Genomic DNA, 27,003 nt, shown 5'->3' with positions numbered 1-27,003 from the left:
CACGTGTAATTACAACAGTTTTACATTTTTTGTAAGTGCGCATTTTTTTGTAAGATTAAATAATAATAATTTTCTAAGATTAAATAATAAATAAATGATGGTAAGTATAAAAGTTAAAATTAAATGTCTAATTAGCATCGTACTATTCTTTTGCGCCTTCTCATCGATACTTTTAGCAGAGCGAAATAATTGCGCGAGAAATGCGGCGGTTTAAATTCGTCAGTTTTCAGTAGGTTTAAATTGAGACCCTTTTTCACTCGAGACGTTCCTTCTGTACATGCTGCTGTACTCGTGGGCATCCATTAATAGATACCATCCCGTAAACAGCCCTGCGCACCGGCCGCTTCGCGAGCGCGAGAGGTATCGATGCCCTTTCGGCCCTGTTCAAAGCCATCGCTGGTCGGTGCGGTGGCGGTGGCGGCGGCGGCGGCGGCGTTGCCGATTTTCCGCCGTGACCCTCTCGACGGGGAAAGGGGAGGTGCGTGCGCGCGCGCGCGTACGCACTCTTTCTCTCTCGCGCGGGCACATCGAAGCAGGGGTGGTCGGTCAATTAAATATGGCGATCGCGGCGGGGTGTGGCGCTTGCGCATGCGCGCGGCCACCGCGCGCGGGGAAGGGACGAGTCGCGATCGGCAAGAAGGCGGGAGGGGAAGGAGAGGGGTGGGGAGGAAAGGACGGGAATCGCGAGCGGGCGAGCAGCGACGGGAAGGAGCGAACCGGCCGGCGAGCAGAGAGAGGCGACGAGTGCTTGGCGACGTATGGTTTGTGTGGTGCGCGCTACCGTCGAGATAGGCTCTCCGGAGTGCACGCGATCGAGACGAGGCACATCCCAGCTTGTGAATCTCAGGCGAGATATATCGATATATCGCGAGCAGGAGTGATCGCCGCGTAAGTAGTAAGAGCCGCGGGTAGTGAAGAGAATAATAGAGGAGACAGAGGAAAGCAAGGGGAGCGCAACCGCCGCAGCAGCGAGAGCGACAACAGCGCAAGAATGACGATGGCAACCGAGACGGAGAACAACGGCCCGGAGAGCAAGGAGATCAAGGACGTGAAGGAGATGAAGGAGGCGCTGAAGGACGACGCGCCACCGGATAACAAGCAGGAGGAGAAGGACGCCGCGAAGAAGGACGAGGCGGCCGGCAAGAAGGACGACGACGCCGCGGCCGCCGCCACCGCCGGCGCCGCTGCCGGAGCGGCCGCGGCGCCGGCGAAGGCCAGCACCGTGCATCACCCCGACTACGAGAAGGACGTTGTTTACTTGTATCAGTTCCCGCGGACGCCGCTGCTACCGTCCTTATCGCCGTACGGTCTCAAGGTGGAGACGTGGTTGCGGCTGAACGGCATCAAATACGAGGTAAGTGTCCCCCCGATGCGAGTTTCCCTTTTCTCTTGTTTCCTCTCTCGGGGAGGGGAAGAACAGGGGTGCATCGACGACGGTGGTCCCTCCTGATACTTTTCTTTCTCACGTGAGCGTGCGTGTTCCCATCTCCGCCGGTCTGTGCTCCCTGCGAGGGAGAATCGATTTTCTTTATCCTGCGAGCGTGCGAGCGACGACTCTTCATTGGACCGACCCCGCGCGGGCGGCCGTTCGCCCCCTCGGAGTCGAGATATATTCCTGAGAAATATTTAATCGTTAACGCGTTCTCGAAATGTAAATGAGCGAAGCCGCAAATTCGAGTTGCGTCAACTTCTCGTCCGCGCGATCGAATCGCGTTTCAGAATCTACGCTCGAGTTTCGAGAGAATTAATGGAGTACTCGCAAGTTCCGTTTTCAACGCTGCGAGCGTTAAGAAGCGCGCCCTTACTCGCGTCATTCTCGCGATTAAACGCTCGGGTCATTTTCACACGGCTGTAGCCAGCCGGGGCTCGTCCGAATTGCCAGCGATTTAAATCCCCCTCCCCCGCAATCTGCGTGCAACGCGTCGATCGTCGATCATCATCAACGGCATACACGTACACGGCGTCGCGATCTATTTCGTGCGGCTAGTGATGTCGGTTAATCACAAAGTCCGCGGAATATTCCGCGTGTCGATGCAATTGGGTTGATTTACATGGGCAAGGTTTCCCCTAGCGAGACGCTAAAGCGGCGAAACGCGCGCTCGGCATTTCGCTCGGCAGGAATCAGGGTGTGGATGAAGGGAGCGCGCCTCGCACAATGCAACGCGCTCCTGATGCAGCCGAGGCCTGTTTACACGGTTTACCGGGTCGGCCCCGTTCCATGCGTGTTTGCGATCGTTTCGGCGAGAACAGGCAGTAATGCATTTGAAATCGATCGAAACGACGAGGTGGCCGAGCGAGACTCCGCGGACGCTTAAACATTTATGCTCGCGCATTTGAGATAAACTTTTAATTGACTCTCTGTCTGAAAATTAAAGTGTAGATGTATGCGCAATGTGCAGTGCTAAACACTTGTAATGATTTGAAATGGTGGAACGATTATGATGGTCGCAATAATTAATATTTGTTATATGGAGTAATATTAAACTACATAAAAAAGTGCAACAAACGATACTAATTTATGAAATTAATGAAAAGACTTTCGTCTTCTTTTTCAATATGATTTTGTGACGCGTTCAAAAGTTTTAGTTGCTTGAAATGAATAATTTTCTTGTCGCAACAATGGCTTCCGGAATTTCCTTCGATCGACGTTTGTTCTCGTTGCGAAACATGGGATGTATGAATCAGTTCCTCTAACAACTGAAATAATCTAGCAGAGAACGCACGTGCTTAAATGCGCATCGCGACATCGCAGCATAATTATCGCGCTGCGACGCACGACAAAAATGCATGCATAAAGGCGGCCTTCGCGAACCGCTTCAAAATGGCGGCCGCTGTCAACTTTCGGAGCGGTGCATTCGACCTAGGCGTACCCCAGTGAGGAACTCCGTTAGCGAAACTCTCTTCGGTAAATTCGTCCCGCTTATTATCAGTTACAAAAAAAAGTAACGACGGTCATCACGTCAAAATTGCAGACACATTCAAAATTGAGATGAGAAGAAATAGTGAAAATACAAAAATAAGAGCAGTAAACTGGTAGCGAAAAAAGCGAAAATACCGCCATCGGTATCTCTGTTTCTTATTTGTCGTTCATTTTCTGCAATCTTATTTCCAGATCCGTCCTCTTATTTTTCCAAAAAAAAACACGCGCACACTTTAGCAACAAATTTCTCTGCCAGACTGTACGCTGGACGTATCCATTATATCGCGGTTTCATTTTATCGTGGAAATCGGTAACGCATTCCGCGAAGGATCCTCGTCCGCTTTTTTTACCGGGATAACTGCGGGAATTCGATACGGTAATGCTGTCGGAATAACGTCTATTTACGTCCGTGCCCGTTGCCCTCCCCTTCCCGCCCGTCCCCATCTCGCCCCCCTCTCGACGGGATGCGATCGGTCGTTTCTTTCCGCCGCGCGATTTTATTGACATGGAAAGCGGGCCATCCCGTTCCGGACGGGCGAGAGAGTCGAGTGGTACGATTTTCAGACGAGAGTTCGTCTGTTCCGCGGAATCGGCCGTTACGGCCGCGCTCATTTCGGCTGAACCCTGAGAAGAGGAGCGAAGCGAACGCGTAGCGCGATAATCGCTCGCTAAGCTCGATCGTGCCTCGACCCGGTCGTTCCCACTGGTTCGCGCGTCATCGTCGATCCAGATCCACGCAGCGGTGTCGCGCTCCCTTAATTCTCCCTCTCCCCCTCCCTCCGTCCCGCATAATCGATCGTCGTGCGAATCGATTGTGTCGCGGACGCGCGCTTTCTCGCGCGAAAGTTGAGATGATCTCTTCTTCCCAGTGCGATTCCCGCGGCGTCCTGTGTGTCCCCGCGTCTCGTTTAATTATCGTGATTCATTAGGATCGACATTGTGAGCGAAAATCATTGCTAATGATCGGCATAATGGCCAATTGAGGATTCGCTCGTCGGTGTTCGGCCTTTGTGCCTTCGTTGTCGGCCGCTACAACATTGTGGCTTGGGAGCAGCGGGTTAACGGGCTTTTCGCATTTGCACTCTGCGAACTGTATGATACAACGTAGGAGCATACGTACACACATGTGATGACTCTAACGTCTCTAACTATAAGCGAAACTACGACGCGAGTAACTCGGACTTCTTGTGCGTTTTACGTTGTAAACTTCTGCGTGGTAAAATCGGGCTCGCGTGAGACTATAGGCAGCAGAGTAGGAGAGCAGGAGAGTAAGAGGACTATAGGCAGGAGAATAGGAAACAAATTTTCTCTCTCTCTCTCTCTTGCTCGTTGCATCGAGCAAGCAGGGTAAAAAACGCAGCACAGGTTGACTCGGATATTCCGCATTGTGCTTCAATCTCTTGATTCCGAGCAACCCGGCGAGCGGCGAGTTTTCCTTGATGAAAATTACGACTCCTGTTTTTTTTATAACACATAGCTATATCCTTATTGGATACAAAAATATTTTCATTTAGCTAGAAAAATAGTTCTTCGACGTTGAATTAAAATCGTGTTTGAGTACGCAATCCAAAGTTTGGGTAGCATTTTATGGAGATTCTTCGTAATCCTTGAATTTCCGACCGTTTCAGTCTTATAACCCCATCAGATGCTTTGAGGAGTGTATACTCCAAGTTATTTGACGAGTCCGGATTTACTTCGGAAGGATAAATTCTCCGGTTAAAGCTCCGAACAAGCTCCTGCCGGTGATTTCCAGTCCGGTTATCCATTCCTCCTGACACATTTGTCTTCCCTTCACATTGTTGCTCTCTCTCTCGCTTATCCCAGCGTGTCGTTACCCCGACATCTGTTGAACATAACACTCTTTCCTTCGGTAAGGGAGCGGCGACGTTCTCGAGCTGTGCTAAACAGAGGAATGCTTTTCGTGCTTGTTTCGGTACCCTGAACCTGCCTTCTAGCTCGAGGTTGTAAAGAGAGCTTCCAAGAAGCGTTCTGTGATTTAACGCTCTCCAATCTAATCTTACTGAAATCGGTAGTATCATTAAGCGAGATTAGAGAATTTCTCCCTGGAAATCGATCTCTAATGTAATTTGCCGATATTATTAATGTACGCGTTTCATTTCTGAGTATGAACGTGTGCTGCTCTCATCGTATCTAATCTAAACGACGGATTCATTCAATATTGAAACGTAACTGATAATTATATATATAATTAATTATTATTGCTATTTATAATCAGCGCCATGCACAGATTATTTATGGCTCGATATAAATAATGTATATACAAAGATTTCACTGATAGTACAAGTTATTAAAATACTTTGACATAATAACAGAGAAAATAATTATGTCGAAACATGTTCTTGTAACATTTCCCGAGCAGAGAATTGGATAGACTTTCCTAAATTTCCGTTATTTATGTCATCTTTCTCTAATGTCTTTGACTTGTTCGCAGCAAAATACTCCTGAGAGTAAAATAGAAATCCGTAATGTCGAATAATTTTTCTCGCTCGCATGTCTTTTGGCATTTAAGGCTCAAATTTAATTCCCAGTTTGTCATCTCTTTACGATCTTTTTACTAGGTCTTTAAATTTCGTTATTTTGTTCTTTGTGTGGCTAGAGACGTACCGTGAATATACTACCACGAGACCACTGTGCTTTCCCAATGAGCACCCGTTCCGATCGCGAAATGGTAGAGTTGGAAGAAAAGAGGTCACAGGTAATACGGAGGAAGTCCCTATTGAACTAATCATTACCAAGATAGCTACAAATAACGAGTGGAACGGTCGAGATCAATTGGTCAAGTCGGCCAATTTCGGACATGCTCGGCAGATATCGCAAATGCCAACGCGGCGCGGACGTGTTCGTTTTTCGAGAAAGGAAATTCTCTTCCCGGGTCCTTCTCTCCGCTTTACGCTCGCACTCTGCGACTGGAACGACCATATCGTTCCACGACCTGCGGATAGCACGAAAACCGCGCTATATCTGGACAGACGCGCTTTCTTCCATCCTCATGCCGCGGAACGACATTTATTATCCCAGTTTCCGAATTTAACTTTCCCCAATTGCAGAATATAGTCTCGCGATAACGCAGACGAACTTGGAAACCCACTTTCCACGCGGTATCAATTGAGTGTCGAAAATAGAAAATCAAAGAATTAATTAGGAGAAATTCCATTTCAAGAATGGAATGAAACATGCTAAGAAGAAGAAAAGATAAGTATTCTTTAATTTTGGAGCGTCTATAACAACCGAAAGATAAGTTTTTCCTTCAATTGTTAATCATTACTCAGCCCTGTGCGTGATCTCTATCCAATGTGAAGACAAAAGTGAAATATCTCGGACTTTCGCTTGAGAAGCCGTGACGGCACTGAATTAGGTACTATCATCGTCCGAGGAATGCGGCTTCGTCGCTTTTTCTGAACTTCACTTTAGAGAACAAACGAAACCGCACGAGCGTTAGATTCTTTTACTTCCGCATTCTTACGTAGATAAGTCTACTATCCAGTAATCACAGATTAGATCTGAAAAATCAGTCGGATAGTACGCAGGTCAAGTCGTAAATTTAGGAATTTGTAACTTTCGAAAAATTGGAATGCGATTATATCTTTGAAGAAGATTCGTACATTCTTTAGCCAAATTTTAGTTGAACATTTATTTATTTACTATAATATATAATTAACGTAACGATAGATTATCAGTGTTTTCATTTCAGGGGCAATGGAAATAAAGATAAGGTTTCAAAACGATTTTGGGTGGGTATCGCATATTAGAAGAAAATAATTTTCCATTCATGTGCGACAATCGCATATACATAGCGCGAACATTTACCAGTTAATACCGCGCGACGATGTAGAAACAATTGGCAAATTATTAAGTGCAGCATCCGCCCGTTAATCCTCTCGGAGTGTTCACACGTGTTTCGCACCCGTCTGTCACGGGGGTTCCCACCAGCCGCCGCCTAACTAACGCATAGAACCCGCTCCGTGAACGTGGCGGTTTTCGATCTCGTCGCACGAACGATCCAGTCAGGATGTAATGAAAGTAAAATACAAGAGTGATGTTGCCTACAATGAAGACTTTAATTGCTTCGCTGAAATCGCTTGAAATCGAGATTAAGCACGTTATTATGACAGGTAAGAGAGGATAAGTTGTTGAAACAACGTAAGATTGGAAATCTATATTTTATCCGAGTCATCATGTAGAATTTTTGTTTTGAGATAAATTATAAAATACTGCGAACAGCACTTCTTTCGTTTTGTACTAAATGGAAAAATTGTCCAGCATTTATTCCGTAATTATAATATCTTTTCCTATCGCATTCCGAATTGTATTTTAGCGTTCTCTCTATAAGTTCGGAAAAGTGAGTGCGTAATTACCGGACACTCTGTATATCATCAGGAATCCAAGAAAACTACACGTTGAGATTTCCGCCGACCTGGTTCATCCTAGTTTATCGAAGGGGGAAGGATGAGGAAGGAAAGGGCGGGGCGGCGTAAGAGATGGCTCTCGGAGTCGCTGCACTTGGTACAGCTGCACGCATCTTTGACCTTCGGTCATTGCATAGGCGTAGGTCACTGTGGCCCACGCACAAAAGAAACTTTCATTAAGTGACAAAATGGCTGTTTGAATACATACAAATATGCGAGTACTGATATAATGAATAATCATTTAATTGTTTAATATTGCCCAAATCCTCCAACCGTGATCTTTCTCTTTAGAAACATAGAAATAATTGACTTTGGTATACATATATTATATATTTTGATTTAATTATTTAATACTATAAAAATATTGATTAAAAGGTTTAAATTTTAGTGAGCGAATATGGTCACTCAAATAACGAATCGATTTCAAGCAATCAAGAGAGAGAGAGAGAGAGAGAGAGAAAGTTCCGACAATTCCCCCATCTAAATTCCATTAACTGTGCACATATTCATGGTATCGACCACCGCGCGGAAGAAATCTCCGATAAAAGCAAGGCCAGCATACCAGCGTTAGTTTTCTCTACAATTATAAGTGACTGCACAATGCGCTAGGATGCCTCCCGAAGGGTATTGTAAAGGACATAATCAACGCGACCGAGTTATGCTACGGGCTGGGTCGCTTGTGACTTAACGAGCCATGAAATTAGCTGAGTCATAGAATTTGAACACATTCTATGGGAGAAAAAACGAAGTGCTGCCGGTTAAGTTGGAAGAGGCCGCCGACGATATTTTTCCCACCGTCATTTGCGTTCCTTCACGATGCACTTGCAAAGTTTACGAACCAAATGATTAACCGTTACGGAACAATGTTGCCCGTAACTTCGACGAGAAGATGTTCGCAAACGCGATGCAACAACGCTGTGGATTTAGTTATGTATACGGAAATGGCAATTTTCTCGAGAACGATCAGCGCGTGATGATAGCAATTTGCCGCTGCAGCTTAAGCGAATGAAAAAAAAGAAACGAATGGAATGGAAACGAATGCTCCTTTGTGTCTGTTTTTGAGCGATGTTACGCTTACAATTTTGGTAATCGGAGAACGGTGTTTTCACTGCTTACATTTTTGGAGCACGTTGTGTATTTACACGGTTCTCGATTTATTCGATATATCTTTCAGTTACCTACCAGTAACGGACAGCTAACAGACACAACGCACATAAATAAATAACATTATCATTCGTTTTATCTAAATGAATATTCAACGTTCACTTATCGAGAGAGAGAGACAGAGAGATGTTACATTAAAAATCGTGGTAAACAATGATTGTTATAGTTTTACTAGCTGATACCTCTGCTGTTCTATTTTTCGTCACAAGGAAATCAACTTTACTTGCCGCGAAAGCTTTGGCCAAAAGAGCAGCGACAACTTAATAGATTTAGAACGACTTTCTTTTCTTTGTTCTTTTTTATTTACGTGCCGAGCTGCATCTTCAGCTACGCCACTGCGATAACCTGTTTTAAGGTATAATACGTACGCCGGCTAACGGCGTTGACCGTGCTTATCGGCCACCAGTGTCTTCCTAGAAGCTTTTGAGAGGCAGCTAAAATACAATGTCAAGCAACTGCGGAGTGGGGAATGGTTGGCGGCTCTCTCGCGTCTCTCTCGCGTCTCTCTCGCGTCTCTCTCGCGTCTCTCTAGTACGCCGCGCGTACGTTTCCGGCGATTTAAAGACCGCGACCTACCTCAACCGTAAAGTAGGCGCATATTTTCCTCACCTGCGGCCAAACGGCCGAGAGTGCATGCGTGCATGTGCGTACGCGCCCGTATGTACGCGCGCGCCCGTCGTTAAGCACGCGATACGTAGGTAGATAAGCAAACTCGCCAATCTGGGTGGATGACGAAAGTCCGCGAGTGAAATCTCGACACTGCAACGCGGAGAGGCCCGCAGTTTCATCTTAACGTGATAAATACGCTTCAGAATATCTCGCGTGATTCGAATGTAAGCATCTTTATTACGATAAACGTCTAATTAACGTGTTTATTTGTCTTATCGCCGTGCCACAAATCGAATGTTGCTTATAATGGCGTGTAGATTGTATGAAAATACCACATGACCGAACCATGAATAAAAAGAATACCGTTATCGTCTCTGCAGCAAGTTCGCTCAAGTCTCGATTGATAGCGATCGTAAGAAACTCTTGCATATGCCAACGACGAAAATAACTCGCGAGACTTTCTTATTTTCGCTGAATATTTCGATCCGGGTATCCCGAAAGTGAGACTTTGACTACCTTGAAAATCATCGAAAATCGTATTTGCAAAATGTCTATCTAGTGCCGCGCGCATATGCATTTCGTGATTCATAACGTGTGCTTAAAGTGCAGGTCCAGTAATGAAAATTTAAGATATAAAACTTAAGCTTTAAATCATAAGAAAGTGATCAATCACGGTCGATTTCTCTTTTCACGCTCGACTGTGATTGGTCAATTTCTTACAGCTTAAAGCTTAAATTTTATGCCTTAAATTCTCATTGCAGAACCTTAATGGGGATCATTGAAGATCGTTCTGGCGATCCTCAAGCAGGAACATCGGCTGGGGATGTTTATCGTCGAGCCGCGCCTACCGAATCGAGCGGCCGGCGCGGCGTCGCTCGCCGCCGAGAATCTCGGTATCACGTTTGTTATTCGAGCGCGTGCCAAAGGCCGCCTTGCGTCAATGATTCGACGTCTCGGGAACGCGACGGGGGTGCGCGGAACGGGAATCGGTATTCATCAAGTGTTCTCGCGCGGACAGGACGCGACAAAGAGGAATGCATAAGGCCGATCGCGGCACGGCCATTTGCGCCGCGCTCCTTTATATAGCGATGCGACGAGGAGCCCGCGACGTATCGCTAGATGGACGGGGACAGCCCCTGGGACAGGCGAGAATAATGCGATACATATTGACGAGCTGCCGATGCTGGATGGAAAACTATATCCACGTGGACGCAGCTGCGCGGAATTACCGTTTGCGCCTCGCCTCTTTTACGTTCACGCTGTGGATCAAATGATCCGTGTCTCGTTGCGCACCTGATTCGTTCTTAGGGAGTAGATATAGTGCGCAAATTTCACAGTACCTACACTATTTTTGATTAAAGCGACGAAACTACTGTTTATCGATATTTTTTTATTGAAATTTGCAAATATTGTTATGTATATATTTTGTATTTGTTCTCCCTGTAGAACAAATTTAGGATAAATGTTACTTTTAAAAGAGAAAATATCACGTTTATGGAAAAATGTACTGATTAATATTTGTGTGATCATTTTAGATTGATTTTTTCGGATGATGCAGCTAAATGTTAAATGTCAATGAATATAAGATACAACGGTATCACTTGATTAGCACGATCAGCAATAAACATTTCGTTGCGATATAAATATATAAGTATACAGATAAAATTAAGAAAAACTTTGAAAACCAAGTCTTAAAATTCTGTATGCTCGAAGGACTCGTAGAATACCAGACGTTAGGAAAATTGTATAGGTATATGATATTTCTCAGAAAAACTGCCAAAAGATGGATTAAAAAACAAGAGAATATTACAAAATACGTTAACATTAAGTAAACCCTGAAACTTATATATGATTTCTTTTTATGAATTAATTAATCAGGAGAAAATATTTCTCATACGCAGTTTGCACATATCGGAAACTAAACCATATCGTAGCGCAAGAGATATAAGAGAAATCAATAAGAAAGCCAATTTACGCCACTCTTGCTTTCAATCTTTCAATCGAGAGGCCAACAAAGTAAGAACAGTCATCGTCGTGTCTGCGATTTCTTTATTACAAGCATGCTTCGCTCCTCGTTTATCATCAATTGAGTGATCAAGAATAAATCGGCGCCAGTCGTCTGCATTTTTTGCCACGATAAGAACGCATTCCATCGTTAAGACGGTAAAGTACATAGTTGATCGGTGGCGACAGGTCGTAATGACGTCTCCGCAATGCGCGACGTTGATGCGTAAGAAATTCCAGAATACCGTGATTAAGCGAAGCGCAGCGGCAGCTCTTATCGCATGATCGGTCAACTCGGCGCAATTATTCATGAGAGGTGACTCACCAGAATGGTATATCCTGGAATTGAGTCTTACCGGTTACTGGTGCAAACCATTGCGACACGATCATACGCGTCCGAGTTCCGCTCGGAATGTCGGCTTAGATAATTCGCGAACTTTTCGATTAGCATGCAGCGAGTTACGAAAGCGAGAACGTAATAATCTCGTAACAGTTTCTTTCTGCGAGGGGATTGGCGGCAAAGATCACAGCTCTTATGCAGACGCGAAATTCAGCCGCGTTTTTGCATGGTACTACAAAAATATTTTTTTATGACGATAAAATTAATTGCATGTTATTTCGATACGTTAAAGTTTTATGTATGGTTCGGCTTTGTTGTTTTGTACATTCTATGTCGGTGGTGATCTTGTTACTTTAATATAGAATATTACATTTATGTTATCTGTTACGCCAGATTGATTCATCCGCGATAATGTATAATTTCTCGTGTTTCGTGCCGTTTAACATGGATCGCCATCGATAACGCGACGCGTTCGACACGTAAACTCGCCCGTGTACGGCCTTAAGCTCCTCTTAAATACGCAATAACTTGTCACGGCGCGATATCATCGCTCGCGGCATGCGTCTATCCGCACGGTGCACTTTATCCGCAATCCGTGTAACGCGATAGCTGTCTTCGATATTATCGATACCGTTACGCGATATTACCTGCGGTAATGTGAACTGAGCCGCCCGACGTTTCAGATGCACAAAAGTCCGGCACCTGGCGCATCATCATTATCAACGAGCGTTACGAAGTACTTCCAAGTAACGCTTCCTCAACACATTCATCGTTCACGTCGTCGTGAAAATGCACGGTGCCGACACCGTCACAAATTTGTGAACGTAATTTCAATACCGAAATGAAGACGCGCAATTCTTTGTCTTATTGCATTAACAAAATTGAGATGTCTTTTAGTTAGACGCTAACCATTTTTAAATTAACTTGTATTTTTTTCATTTGTATCCTAGGTACAAGTAAAATAAAAAGTTGCATTTTACACACACACACACACACACACGTGTTGAAAACTTTTAAATTCTTTAAAATCGGATGCCAGCTCACACATCGAGAAAAACTGAGACCCTATCTTAAGTTTCGTTTGTATCGAAACGATCTCGAGGCGAACCTCGATAAAGCGAAGAACGATAAAGCTGTCTATCCCCTGGGTGGTCTTGAGTTTCACGGAGATATCTCTTCGTAAGACTTTCGTTTCATGGATCTCAAGAGTACGCGCTTATATTCACTCCTGAGAGATATCGCGGCAGTAACATATGTGAATCTGCAAAAACTGAGGATCTCTTTAAAGTTCTCTAACTGGAACTTTTATTACCTGAGGCGCAATATCGAATCGCAGTAACTTTATTTTAATATTACATTTTTCCACGTATTTATATATGTGTCAAGGCTGAATTCGTAGTATTTATTGAATTGTTTCCTCTCATCTCATCGGATCTGAGAAATGTAAATATAAAAATTCTATTACTGTTTTATACGTAAATTTTATATATTATACAGGGTGTCCCGGGTTTTAACCGACAAACTGCGGGAGCATATTCTACTAGTGGAAATAAGAAAAAATTCTTATATCGAGTTTGCTTAGAAATGCTTTATTACAAAGTTATAAACCAATATTGAAAAGAAATATGAGATAACAACGGATTTTTTCACAAAAATAAAAATTATGTACGCAATGATTTAGTGACGCATTTCAAAATGTTGTCCTTGCACATCGATACAAGCTAGACATCGACGTAGTACAGAATTTGTTACAGTACGACATTCCTGAAAATTTTGTTGCATCTCAGTAACTGAATTAGTAATTCGTTGCTTTAAATCTATCTGGTACTCTCCTGTTAGGAAATCTACGTTGATACTCTCGTACGGCAGCTTGTGCATTTCCGTCACAGAATCCGTACACGAAATGAATATCAGTGTATTCCTCATTTGAAAACACTTTTGGCATTCTGATAGTAATTGCTAGTTGACACGACGATTGAAATCTAACAGCTACTGTTGTGAAAGTAACAATCATACTGAATCGTTTCAACATAGTGAACATGAATACATGTGAATACACATAACATAAACATCTTCGACCTTCCAAATTCTACACTATGTTCCGTTGTTACTTATCTCATATTTCTTTTGAATATTGGTTTATAACTTTGTAATAAAGCATTTCTAAGCAAACTCGATATAAGAATTTTTTCTTATTTCCACTAGTAGAATATGCTCCCGCAGTTTGTCGGTTAAAACCCAGGACACCCTGTATACTGATAAAAAAATCCCTATTGTGATTTTTATTAATATCTTCCTTATTTTTTGCGGAAAATGGTCAAAACGGAGCCAATTTCGGACGATTTTTTACATGCATTACAAGTTGAACTCTTTACACTTTTATTGTTGGAATCGTGATAGTAGGTTAAAGACGGACAATCTTTACCAACATGGAATCCTTGAATCTTAAAATACATAATGCCGTTACTGAATCACTCGTTACTTCGTTCAACGCAACATTTACCATTATTGTTTTAAAGTTGCATGGTTCTAGAGACACATCACACACACACATACACACACACACACGTACACAGAGTAAGCATTTGTGAGTGATGTTTTGTATAAATTATGTGTACGCACACGTAAACGCTCATGAACAATATGCACATTGTTCTTCGGACATACTAACTACGCGTGAAGTACGACATACTTAGTTCATACCTGTTACATACCGTATCATGCGATTCAGTAGAGCAAGAAGCAAGCAGTTGTGCGTATTACCTTTTCAGGATATTTTAAGGATTCTCTTTGCTAATGAAAATATAGCCCAAAATTATGTGTGTCTTTTACGTCAAACTTCTCATATTAAACAATTTTTGTTAATGTACATTGCTGTATTTTATTACAAAAATTATTACGACGCCTACATTGCTTCGTATTACATTTCGCTTTTCTCGCTACTTGTGTTTCGTTCTTCGAAATCCAGGTGCAAGCTAATTAAATCATCTTTCATGACTGCAAAGGACGTGATACACGTTACAAGATACGTCGTAAATTTTAATTCAGCATTTTTCGAGACAGAGTATCTTTGTTATTAGTTGCCACACGTTTGTTCCTTGCAATTTATCTCTCTCAATCTTTTTTGTGTTCGTAATCAACCGTTCCCATTAAACTTCATCTTCAATGAGATTATTTCCGTCTAGTCGAGGATTATAAAGTAATTATGTTAGTACTGTTAGAGTCACAACAGTTGCGGTGACACGTTTGAACGTCGTTGTCGCGGTGCGTAGACACACAAAAAACAATTTCGTCGGGGGATTTTTGCGGCGCGTCAGCTGACTAATCTCGAATATGGCAACATATAAAAATAAAAGCTGCGGAAATAAGTGCGGGGGCGGTAGCTCTTAAAATAGCGGCGAAAGACCTCTGGAGCCACGATCACGTACAAGCACGCGCGCGCACGCACGCACGCACGCATGCCTATCTCTCGCAACAAGAACAAAGCGCGTGGACAAAGAGAAAAGTCTGCGGATGCGTCGGAGGCGCGAGGAGGCGAACGAGATGGGACTGAAAGAGAAGCAAGCGGAGGGAAGGACGAAGAGGAGGGCAAGGCGGTGACTGGCAAGCGTTCTATTACATTCCATTAGTCGGTGACTAGATTGCCTGCTCTGGAAATGCAATTGTTCTTCTTCTCCCTTCCTCTCTCTTCTTCTTTGTGGTCTTCTTCTCGCAGCAGAATCGTAACATGCCGCGCGCGCGTGCGTTTCCGTCGTATTTTCCGAGAAGCGCTGTTCGCCATAATTATTTTACGACTTGTCACAGCGCGGTATCGCGGCTCGTATTCCAGGAAAAAATTTCAACGAAGGTCTTCACGATGTTCAACGACCGATATAATTTATTAACCTTTATATTATCCGATTTCACAGGATACGCGCGTACAAACACATACAAGATTAGTTATCTCGTCGGTGTCCCAACGGTATCCGTGACGATAAAAATTGTTGAGTTTAAGATCAAATTAACACGTGGCACGTTTATGGTACAAAGTGCAGATGGGATTCCTTCGTACCCGCATCTGTTGGTTCAAAGCAGATCGTTGGATATTGCAAACAAGATTTATGGGAAGTGAAATTCCACGAGTAGAGGTGCGACGTTATCCCTGTTAAAACCTAATCTTTCACAGATGTAACGACAGTACAAAGTACCAGAATGTTAAAGAAACCTTACATCCTTGTAATATTAATTACATAATTAATCAATTGCACGAAAGAAACATCTATATTTTATCGATATTGAATAACGATTCAGCTGCACATTTTGCTTGAAACCTCTTGGCTAACCGGAAGCGTTGCTAGTGTCAAATCTATCCAGCGTGTGAAAGGCAAAACGCCCGAGATATCGCAAACGGTTGAAATCGGGGCGGACATGATACTCTTCGACGCTGGGGGAACGCTCGCTCGCGTTCGTCAACGCTCGACGCGCGCGCGCTAGCCGCAACATAATTACGGGATCTCCGTATCCCGGCAGCTGTAAATCCCTCAGCCCTCCATCTTCTTCTCCTCCGTCTCCGCCGCGCCTCCGTCTCGCGCGCACAGCGGTGGGCAGAGACCGCCTCGTTTATATACCCGCGGCCTAGCGTGCACGCGGTGCACGCGGTGCAGATCTGCCTGCCTTCTCTCTCTCGGTTCCTCCAGCTGTATGCCTGCATACCGCCCGCAATATGTCCAATTTAACTCGTTCGCCGTAGGTTTTAATTAATTAATCATCCAATTGAACCTCATTACGGCTTATCTTATCGCGCGAAGGAACGCGCGGAAGAAAGCCGCGGCCGCTCCGCCGTCTTTTTTATTATCTCTCTCTCTCTTTCGGCTTGATATTCCTCGACCGCGAGAAATTCATTCTGTCACGCCGGACCCTGGGCGGGGAACAGGGTGGAGGACAGGGGTTCATTGCACTCCATAGAAAAATAGACGACGCGCACCGATCTGCGCGCATCCCCGAACGCGTCGCGGCTGTCTCGCGTCCTTTTCACTCTCTCCTTTTCTCTCCCTTTCGCCTTCGCTCAAGTGCGGCTCGCCCTTATTGACGATACACCGCGCGATGCCGCAATCGCGAACAACCGACGTTGCCAACCGCGTCATAACGGAGGAGCTGGTGCAATAAGTCGGTTATTCCACGGAATGGCCTATCGGGCTCGGAATCCTTGCCCAACCGCCGTCTAACCCGAGACAAACAGTCACGAATGAAAAAAAATGGCGTTACGACACAAATGTATTACGTAATAAATTCCTATGGGGAAATATTGGTTGAAAAAGTCCTTGAAATTTTATGTTGTATACGACGATGTGATCGTAGTACATCAGTTTAATTGCACTGCGATTGATCGGAAGTTCATTTTTCTCATATTATTTCATGTATTTTGTGCGTGTGTTTCTTGAAAAGTATTTTTCGACGATTATTTTAATTATTCCGCGGAGTAAAAGTATGACAATTTGTTCCTGCTGTACCACAATATCGGCTCTTAAAGTTGGTGAACCTGATTGGGAACGCAGACAAAGAAATATATTGCTCGCCTTCAGACGAGCTATTCTCTCTCTCTCAGAGCTATTTATCGTATGGAAGAATATCGACGCGGTTATCGTGTGTTTCGTAAGATAGTTTACGCGACATGAACGGGCCCATTGTGCGGCTTTACGGTGTCACGCTCGAAGAAACAACGGGTTAAATGTCGAGATAATTCACCGTCCATGAATGCAAGGCGTGGTGTTTCTCCTAATTTGACTGATTACTGAGGCTGAGGCGAGATTGCACTTCGCATCGATCGATGCCTATTGATCGCGCGGCTGACGTCCGAATCGAGACACGATCTTTCCTATTTCAGTCCAATTACCAGCGTTACCATAAATGTCACTAGATTGAAATAAAGTCGTAAACGTCGAGTGACGTCTGAGCGCTCCCGAGTGTTTTTCAATGTCTTGCGGTGATCGAAGATGAAAGGTGGATATCTGCAATAAATAGAATCTTTCCTAAAATTAATATATATTATTTTGTTTTATATATATATATATATATATACATCTAATTTTATTAGATCATTAATTAACTAATGTCTTGATGACGGTATTGTTTTAGACAACTTGTTTTTTATTTTTTAAAGTTGTCCGCTATAAAATTAATATACGACAAGCTATGTTGCGCTGCCGTAAGTATGTGTTTTTTTAGTTTGATAGATTTGTATTTATAAAATATATATAATTATCAGGAGAGAAAATAGTTGTCAAAGTGCGCAATACGCATGGCATCGGGTTAATTCATGTTCACTGCCTGGTGCTTTGAATACAGTAGACGAGATACAGCACTCAAGGATTATCTTTTAAGCAGCTGAGTTGGCGATCTACTTGATCCGCGTGTGACATGATGCTATGACACATCGCGAGACACGATATGAATGTTTAATTCGCGTTCCTAGCTCTTTTTTTTATCTTTATATTGCCATCTTGAAATTGCTTTAGCATGTTCGATATTTTGCGCCGCAGGTGGTATAAGGAAATGTACTAAACGTAACATCAGCGTCTTTGAATCTCCTTGCGTTTGAGATACTCCGAGAACATCATTTTTACTTAATAAAAACATATTTACGAGCGATGCTTTTTCAATCATTTTACGAGAAGACACATCTATATGAGAATGATTCATTTTTTTTTTCATGAATGTGAGATATCAAATTGTCCTAATAAAAGTTCCACTGGCTCGCGATTAATTTTTTTTTGTCCGATATTTTGAAAACCGGCCGTGTTTTAATTGAAACTTTATTAAATTCGACTCGCGATTGAATCGATACATGACATATATAATAGTTATATGTGTACACGATATAAAGGGGAACAAGAGAAATCTTTTGCGCGCAGAGGTTGCAATCCGATGTCGAAACCGTTGCATGCAGTTGGCGTCTCTATGTGGAAATACTATATGCAAATTGCATGTATTTCGCGAAATGAGTATTTTACATACGCGGTCGCGCTGGTGGGCAGTGTGGTAAGTAGCCAATTACGCTGTGCCACGCGTCGCACGTCTGTCGGCATACACATGCAAATCTTCCGACGACATCCGTCGCGCCGGAACGCATCGAACCGACGTAACACGGCATGGAAACAGTGTGCTTCTAGTCTATTACGATGAATGAGGGATTGGATGTATATATATATATATATATATATGCATAGATTACGCGGCACGGCGTATTGTCGCGTGGCACGTTGGACCAAGCTGATTTGTAGTTTCTCGCTGAATGCAAAGGCGCATTCAGCGTCACTCCCTGGACGTAGAAATCCTGTCCTATGTGCAGGACAACGTTTGGCACACGAGCCAAATGTGAGAAATGTATTTTTCCGCCTGCTAAGAAAAATATGCTTAATTCTGCGAATTGCTTCAGTTATTCCAGGAACGCAACAAAGCTCGTCGGTCTTTTCTGAGGGTACGAGCACCGATAATTACATCTAGTTAGATCGATCTGGTTACTTTCACTGAATAAATTCTGTTCTTCTCTAAATACATATCTAACGCCAATGTTCAACGCGCTCTCGAAATTCCACAAAAAAGTGGAATATTCTCGCGAATATTCCCGCTGGCAAATGGAACGTACAACCGAAAGTGTTTAATGTTACGCCATCTCGGCAACTCCGACGTCGTACTTTACCTGGACCTAACCTAACGGTCCAGCGCATAATCGATAACGCCCCGAACTTTGACCCTAGAAACATCTGTCCGTACATGAGACGGGTCCATTTTCTGTGTCTCTCTCGCTTTATCAACATCGCCCTGTTCCACGATTCCGTTCCGCGAGCCGTTTCAGCGACGGTTCGCCACGCGATGCGTGCCCTTGCGCCGTGCAAGCGACGCCGATGGTGGCGGCGGTACGCAGCCACCACGCCGCGCGATCAATATCAGCGCGAACGGTGGCGACCACGACTCTGCGATCAACGAGGGTGACTATGACGATGACGGGGACGAGAGAGAGAGAGAGAAAGAGAGACAGAGACCGCCAACGACCACTAGCGCGCGCGCACTTACGAGGCCGAGTACGCGTGTCGCGTGCACGCCACGCGAGGGTGTGCGTGCGTTGGCGCGTGCATGTGTGCCGATGATGTCGACGATGCGACCGACCGGCGGGGCAGCCGAGTGGGGACGTTGCCAAGCGACGGAAGCTGCCTGCTGCCGCGCGAGTTCATCGTCCTCCGCTCCGCTCGCGCTCGGGCTTCTCCCTCGCGCTCGCACCGATCCGGCCGGCTCTAGCCACCCCTCGTCCGTTTCTTTTGACTTCTCCGCGTCGCGCCGCGCGAACGACCCCGCCCCGTCGCCTCTTTTCGTTATTGTCCTCATGAATTGAAATCGAAAATACGAAATGTCCCGATAACATGTCGCGAGCAACGTCCGATTGCGACCAATGTCGATCGCTTGATGAGGTATCGGCAAAAGCCTCTGATACGCGCCAAGATAATGGAAGTCGGACGAAAAGTTGTAGGACGTTTCATTTTGAGTTTAAGGGGGCATATACGTATCTCGGCCTCGAAAATGAGCATTCTTTGTGATTTTTTTCTCTTAAAATAAGAAAGATAGGATGTTCGGTCTTTTTGGAGGTTAAAGTATGAACCTTTTACTATGTTAAAATATTTTTGTTTATTTATTGTTTACAGTATACAGCCGCGCCTGCGCAATCGCGTCTAGCCCTGTTTGTAATTCCGCCCTAGATGGTTCCAGGAAAATCTTCTGCGTGCTTCATCTGAAAACAAAAAACCAAAGATTTTCTTAAAAGTTATAATATTTTACACATCCTATCGGATGGGATTGTAAAACTTCTGATTTTTAACAAAATGGCGGGCTATTGAAATTTTAGTATCGATTTTAAATAATTTCAATAGCCCGCCATTTTGTTAAAAATCAGAAGTTTTACAATCCCATCCGATAGGATGTGTAAAATATTATAACTTTTAAGAAAATCTTTGGTTTTTTGTTTTCAGATGAAGCACGCAGAAGATTTTCCTGGAACCATCTAGGGCGGAATTACAAACAGGGCTAGACGCGATTGCGCAGGCGCGGCTGTATACTGTAAACAATAAATAAACAAAAATATTTTAACATAGTAAAAGGTTCATACTTTAACCTCCAAAAAGACCGAACATCCTATCTTTCTTATTTTAAGAGAAAAAAAATCACAAAGAATGCTCATTTTCGAGGCCGAGATATGTATATGCCCCCTTAAATATAAATGACAAAATTACCTGCACGATGTAGTAGAGATGCTAATATATTATGTGGCTGCGTTTCAACCCCGTTCCTCCCTTGTCGCTGTTTATCGATCGCAACTTGTTGTCTCAAAAACTGCGAAAAATTTCAGTAAACAACGTAATGACCGTATTTATAGGGGGATGCTGGTGTGATTAATCGGGAGCGACGCTGCCGAGTCTCTTCCTTTATTGTCACATCTTGCGTTTATTATCGAAGTCTCGTGCAAGCGGTTTCAATAAGTAATAAACACGAGATGCAACAGGGATGTGAACGCGTATCGAGGGCGGATCGCAGGGCGTTGCAGGGCATGTTAACGACCTCGCCCCGTAACAGCCGTCGACGTTATCCGTTAAAGTTGAAAATGCAAATAATTTGATCGGATGATAAGAATGATAAACGGAGTGGAAGCGAGTGGCTGGCATGCATTCAGCATTCGTACCACTGCGTAGCTGATACATGCGTGTCATGCGGGCCTATGCTAGCCCTCATCGATCTTGTCGTCATACCAAGGGGTTAAAACTGGAGCAATGGATCTCCGCTGTGTCCCTTTACTTTCTTCATGCCGACAAACTGTAATATATGAATATGTCGGGAGGCGTTATATAAATATATTATAATACATTAACATATTATGTTAATATATTATTTATTACTATATTACATGATAATTTAACATTATATTGTAATATTATTATTATTATGTGTTACTATATGAATAAAATATTTTTATATTACAATATTATTTTTCGTGTATTTGGTTAGACCGAATTATACACATCGGGTGGTCCTTTCATTCTCTTTTTTCCGGTATTTATACATCTCGCGGCTCCGTAATTGGCACCGCTAACGCGGCACATCACTTCATCCTTTTGTTTCTTCGTTTCAAGTTCGCTCTCCTAACTCGTTCTGCCACTCTTCCGTATTTCTCACATAGTGAACGCGTCTCAGTCCTTTGGCTCACGTGCGTTATAAACTTCCGTGTGATTTATCTCCTCTTCTGTTTCCATCGGCTTGTCAGCGAGTCACTTTTTGGAATGGCATTGTTACCAGTAAACTTCTCGTTCTCGTAACTTGGAAATGTTCCTCTCCGTTTTCTGCGAGTAGGAAATGTTTGATCCACATAGTATAAATATAATATACATAGTATAACATACAAGCGAGATGGTACGCTGCATAAGTATTACAGAGAAATCCCATTGTAGATTTAACGCTCGTACAACTGTTTAATAATAAAACCATCACAATTTGTTGTCGCATAATTATTATGATCGAATCGAAAAATATTTAAAACTGATAAAGCTTAATAACATCCGTTCGAGAACAATTAATTTTAATAAACGTTTATTTTAACAGAAATGTAACTATTATTTACTATTCGGTATTAATAATGGAAGAGAAGTTTACGTTGAATGGATTCTTGTAAAATTATCGCCGAAAAAGAAATACAATGTAGACTACAAATTCAGCAAGAAGCAGAATGGTGAATCTGAGACACCCTGTACATCACGCGTGAAACGCTCGCAGATTACAAGTAATAAGCTGATTCACCTGCGAAAGCCACGATATCCCACTTATGTGTTTAACGCGATGCGTATGTCTATAAATAGAGCATGTGCTCCGCGAGAGTGTAGATGCTTATGCTTGTTCATCTCTGTACAACGTCATTTAGTGCACGCAGAGTCGCAAGAGTATTTTACACTCTTTGACAACGTACAAAATAGCAATTACAGAGTGTTTTCCCAATTGAACTAATTGCGATTAAATGTATTTTACTGAAAAAGCAACATACTAAATTGTGTTTTAATTAAAAGAGAATATTTTAACGCGTAACAATTCTACTTCAGTCTTATTAAAACAAAAGAATTAATTGCATAACGTAATAAATGTCGCTCTTGCGTGTGATATTACGCAAATTTTTGCAATAATATAAAAAAGACACACGGCACGTCGAAATTTACGGTCTCATTTTTATATTAATTTTATCTTTATGTTCACACAAAGCTGATATATTGCTTTTAATATTCTTGATGCCGCATTCCATGCCGCGTCACGAGTTAATTCTATTATGCGCCATTTACTTGGCTGTTCTAGAATGTTGATCACAAGATCACAAGAAGATTTTCTTGGCTGTTCCAGAATGTTGATCACAAGATGAAATTCCGCTCCAAGAAGGGCCAGCTGCCGTTCGTCGAGCTGAACGGCGAGGAGATCGCGGACAGCACCATCATCCTGCGCGAGCTGAGTCAGAAATTCGGCAAGGATCTGGACGCCGGTCTAACGTCCGAGCAGCGAAGCGTCTCCCATGCCATGATATCGATGATCGAGAACCACCTCGTCTGGGTGGTCGCGTGCTGGCGCACGAAGAATTTGGATCAAGTGCTGAAGGGCTACAAGGTCAACCTGCAGCTCGCCCTCGGCTCCCGCATACCCAACGCGATTCTGAACTTCTTTTTCAAGCTCACGTTCGGACGTAAGGTAAGTCTCGTTTGTCGTACGCCTGTCAATAGTGATCTCGATGTGACCTAGCATATAACTTGGACGTTACATCAACGGATGACAAATCACGTTTTGCGGTTGTCAATCAGTGTAAATGATTCATTCTCGCATCCTCTCGTCCGTATGACTTGTTTTCGCATACTTTTGTAATTATATTCCACATTATCTCCGCAATTACGCGTTAACAATAATATGCGCTGCATATACGTGGGTTTTTTCCCCTCGGCCTTTTATCTCATTAATATTTTTTTCAAGATATACCATTTCATGTGTTCATTATACATTTCCAATCAGACATGCATGTACTTACATTTTGATACATGCATTGCGTTCACGTGTGAGTACTAATTGCAGTTTTCTAATCGTTGCACATATTTCTATTTCTCTCAGTGTTCAAATGATTTAAAATTTTTAATGGTCAATCTAATCAACAACTACTAGTTGAACTGTTTTGTCTTTTGTTTCCTGGTCGTTGTAATGTTTTCATCTATAATATATATATTAATAATATGGAATATAAAATCTGATTGTGAAACGCAAATTTGTTAAAACCGTATAATAATTTATTTACGTATGAATGATCTCAAATGGAGAATCATATTCTCGTGAATCGTAGAATATGATTCTGAAACATTTAGATTTTCGGCCAAGTTTCCGCTACTTACACGTCATCACGTCATGTCGCTTCATGCTATCCCCAGAATCATTCATAGTATTCGCTTGGAGTGCTTGTGGCCATAGATGTCTATGAATGTGGTAGCTGAGATAGTATTGAGGCAAGTGAAACGCGAGTGCAGAACAAAACATCGTGACCATTTGTAGTGAGATGGTAGTTGGATTGCTTACAGGGTGCGAGGAAAGTGAAGGCTCAGGGAATGGGCGTACATAGTCCGGAGGAGGTGTCCCAGTTTGGCTGCACCGATCTCCAGGTGCTCTCGGACACGCTTGCTGACAAGCCGTTCTTCTTCGGGGACGAGCCAACTACCGTAAGTGTTGTTAATCCGCTGACACATTCGCTCGTCGCGATCGAAAGGCATGTGGCACCACGGTGGTGGTACGTGCTGATGTGTATCCTGCTTCTTACATAAAGTGTAGCTTCAGCTACTCGTAATCTGATATCGAGGATAATATCGGTGAGCCAGAGCCACCTGTAGCAAGACAGGACTCGCTGAGTACTGTAGCGAAAGGGCTTTGTTCACAGATACTGTACAAGTGCTGAATACCAGACGAAACAAGTAGCAGTTGCTGATTTGAATGATCTCATAGTTATAAAATTTTAATTAGAAATTATTCAGATTTTGTTCTTTTTTTTATTTGGTTTTGACTTTGTACCTTTTTTGGGACATTGTACAAGTCGTTTCCGCAAATATCATTTTTACAAAAATAATTTGTGAGGTTTCGCGGCATTGATTATTTTAATCTCCAATTTTATTCCAACACAAAAGATGGATATTAAATAAATTATTGTTTGCAACTTGAATAACATTTGTATAACTGGATCCGTCTCGGCGGTGATTGTTGGGTTTGTGCAGATGGACGTGGTCGCGTTCGCGCATCTCGCTCAAATCTTGTACATCGACAAAGACACGCCCTACAGCCTGCGAGATTACATGGTGGAGAACTGTCCCAACTTGGTCGGCCATTGCTCGCGCGTCAAGGAACGATGCTTCCCGGATTGGGACGAAATCTGCTCCAGCCTGGACATGAACACGCATCTGCCGAAGCCCGAGAAGCAGGAGGAGAAGGAGGGCAAGGAGGAGGCGAAGGAGTCCAAAGAGTCTAAGGAAGAGAAGGAGGGTGACAAGGAGAAGGCGGACAAAGAGGAAAAGGAAGTCGAGAAGGACAAGGAGGTTGACGAGAACAAAGAAAAAGAGAAGGATGGCAAATAAGCGGTCTTGTTGTAGAGGAAAGTAATAAGCCGTTTCAAGGATTTAAAGGCGAAGAATCGCGAAGGTGTGCTGGCGAATGAATAAAGATAAATAGAAAGAGAGAGAGAGAGAGAGAGGGACAGTCGATCATGAACAAGAGTGTGCGTATGTGTGTGCATGGTTGTATGAATGTAGAAACGAGGATGGTGCAGAGAGCGCGTGCAGCATGATGACGAAGGAAGGGAGTTGCCGGAAGTGAAAGATTGTGCGAGAGAAAAAGGAAGAGAGGGGGGGGAGGGAGGGAGAGAGAGAGGGAACGTATGAAAAAAGAAGAGAGAGAGAGAGAAAAAAGAGAGATGAAATTGAGGACTAGAGCTCTCTACTTATACGTATAGATATTAATAGACTCATGTATAATGTTAATACTTCGTTTATATACGTTCAATACGCGTCACGCGTTACTTCACATTTACACACTCGGAACACATACCACACACACATACACACAACTGGAGCGACTATTCTCTAACCCACGCCCTTTTTACGCTCTGCTAAGGACAAACGAAAACGGGGCTATCTCATAAGTCATTAGAAACGTAGGGATTGCAATATACGAACTGCAATAGTCTGACGCAGCTGGGGTCTTTATCGACAGTGGCCAAATGCAATATAGCGTATGCTATAAGATACAAGTAGTTACGGAAGAAGAAGAAGAAGAGAAGAAGAAGAAGAAGCGAAGGTAGGGTCGCGCGACAACATACCAATCTCCGCCTTCCGGGCGACGAGAGCGTCCTACTTCGCTTCTCTCGACGATCCTTGCTGTGCAAAGTTACCTTGCGCCTCGCGCGCAACGTAACGCAATTTTTTTTTCTTCGATTTAGTTGGCGTTTTATTATCTCCTTTTTTCCCCTTTTTTTACGTTCATGTACGTGTATCGCGCGTTTTACTTTCACTCACGCTCACGCGTTGGATGAAGTTTTTAAAAGATTTTGTAGCATAATATATATATAAATAAATATGAGATTTTATGATGTATCATTAAGAGATTGTCTATGGAAATCATCTGAGGAAGCGCCGTTGCATCTCGTGGGCGGTTGGTTCATCGACGCGACCCGATACTTTCATTATTAACTACGATAATGTTAATAATATTATAATATGACATTAATGTTAATAACGATAATATTAATAAGAACGATAACAATAATAATGTTAATGCTAACCGTAATAACGATAGTAAGAGCGGAATCTCCGATGTCCACGCGGCAACAAGTGTCATCGATTGACTGAATTAACTTCTCTCGTGTTCTTTTTAACAATGTATATCGGAAGTCGAGTCACGCCAATTGACCAGCCCAGCAGCAACGGATGTCCTCAGACAGCCTAATGTAGAATGCAAATGGAGTGGACGGGGCCGTGCGGGGAAGCAGTTGGATCTACCGTTCCGCGCGGCCGCGATTCCGTTTGCGTTTCTCAGCAGCAGCAGCAGCATCATCATCATCAGCAGCAGCAGCACGCGCGTGCGCGCAATCGATTTTACTTTAACTCGTTCCTGTATTTTGTACGAACGACGCGACGTTTCAAACGAATCTCTAATCTTTTTTATGACGAATGTTTTAGACAAGTGGGTAATAGAACCGCGATAACCGGCGATGGACGGCACACATTGTATCGCTATTATTTGTATATTATAGATATATGTATTACGTAGACGCGAATTGCAGTCGGACTTAGACATGCGAGGAAGATGCCATTCGTGTAATAGCGAAGTCGTAATATTTCGTCTCCCCCTTCCACCCCTCCCCCGACCTCCCCCACTGTCCCCCCGTCCCCGAGTAAACTCTATCTATGTTCTCTAAGTTTTCTCCTTTTCTTTAGCGAAGAGGCACAGGTAACAACACGTTCTGA

At 43.4% G+C, this 27,003-nt stretch overlaps 1 protein-coding gene across 3 annotated transcripts; it reads left to right on the top strand.

Annotated features, from left to right (window-relative positions):
* The first annotated feature begins 688 nt into the window (after positions 1 to 688).
* On the top strand, positions 689 to 26,137 carry LOC105278321 (failed axon connections). 3 transcript variants are annotated; one of them, XM_011337332.3, is made up of 4 exons: positions 689 to 1,354; positions 22,868 to 23,206; positions 24,061 to 24,213; positions 24,760 to 26,137. In XM_011337332.3, the coding sequence occupies exons 1-4, from the start codon at positions 992 to 994 to the stop codon at positions 25,114 to 25,116; spliced, it is 1,212 nt and encodes a 403-aa protein (XP_011335634.2). In that variant the 5' UTR covers positions 689 to 991; the 3' UTR covers positions 25,117 to 26,137. The 3 variants fall into 3 exon arrangements, with proteins under 3 accessions (XP_011335634.2, XP_011335635.3, XP_019886875.1); XM_011337333.3 differs by having other exon boundaries at positions 692 to 1,354; positions 24,076 to 24,213; XM_020031316.2 differs by having other exon boundaries at positions 1,226 to 1,354; positions 22,823 to 23,206.
* The last annotated feature ends 866 nt before the right edge of the window (positions 26,138 to 27,003 follow it).

This window comes from Ooceraea biroi, chromosome 10, assembly GCF_003672135.1.
Source record: "Ooceraea biroi isolate clonal line C1 chromosome 10, Obir_v5.4, whole genome shotgun sequence".
NCBI classification, from domain to species: domain Eukaryota; kingdom Metazoa; phylum Arthropoda; class Insecta; order Hymenoptera; family Formicidae; genus Ooceraea; species Ooceraea biroi.
The sequence above is the reverse complement of the archived record's forward strand: the minus strand, read 5'-3'. Positions and strand labels throughout refer to the sequence as shown.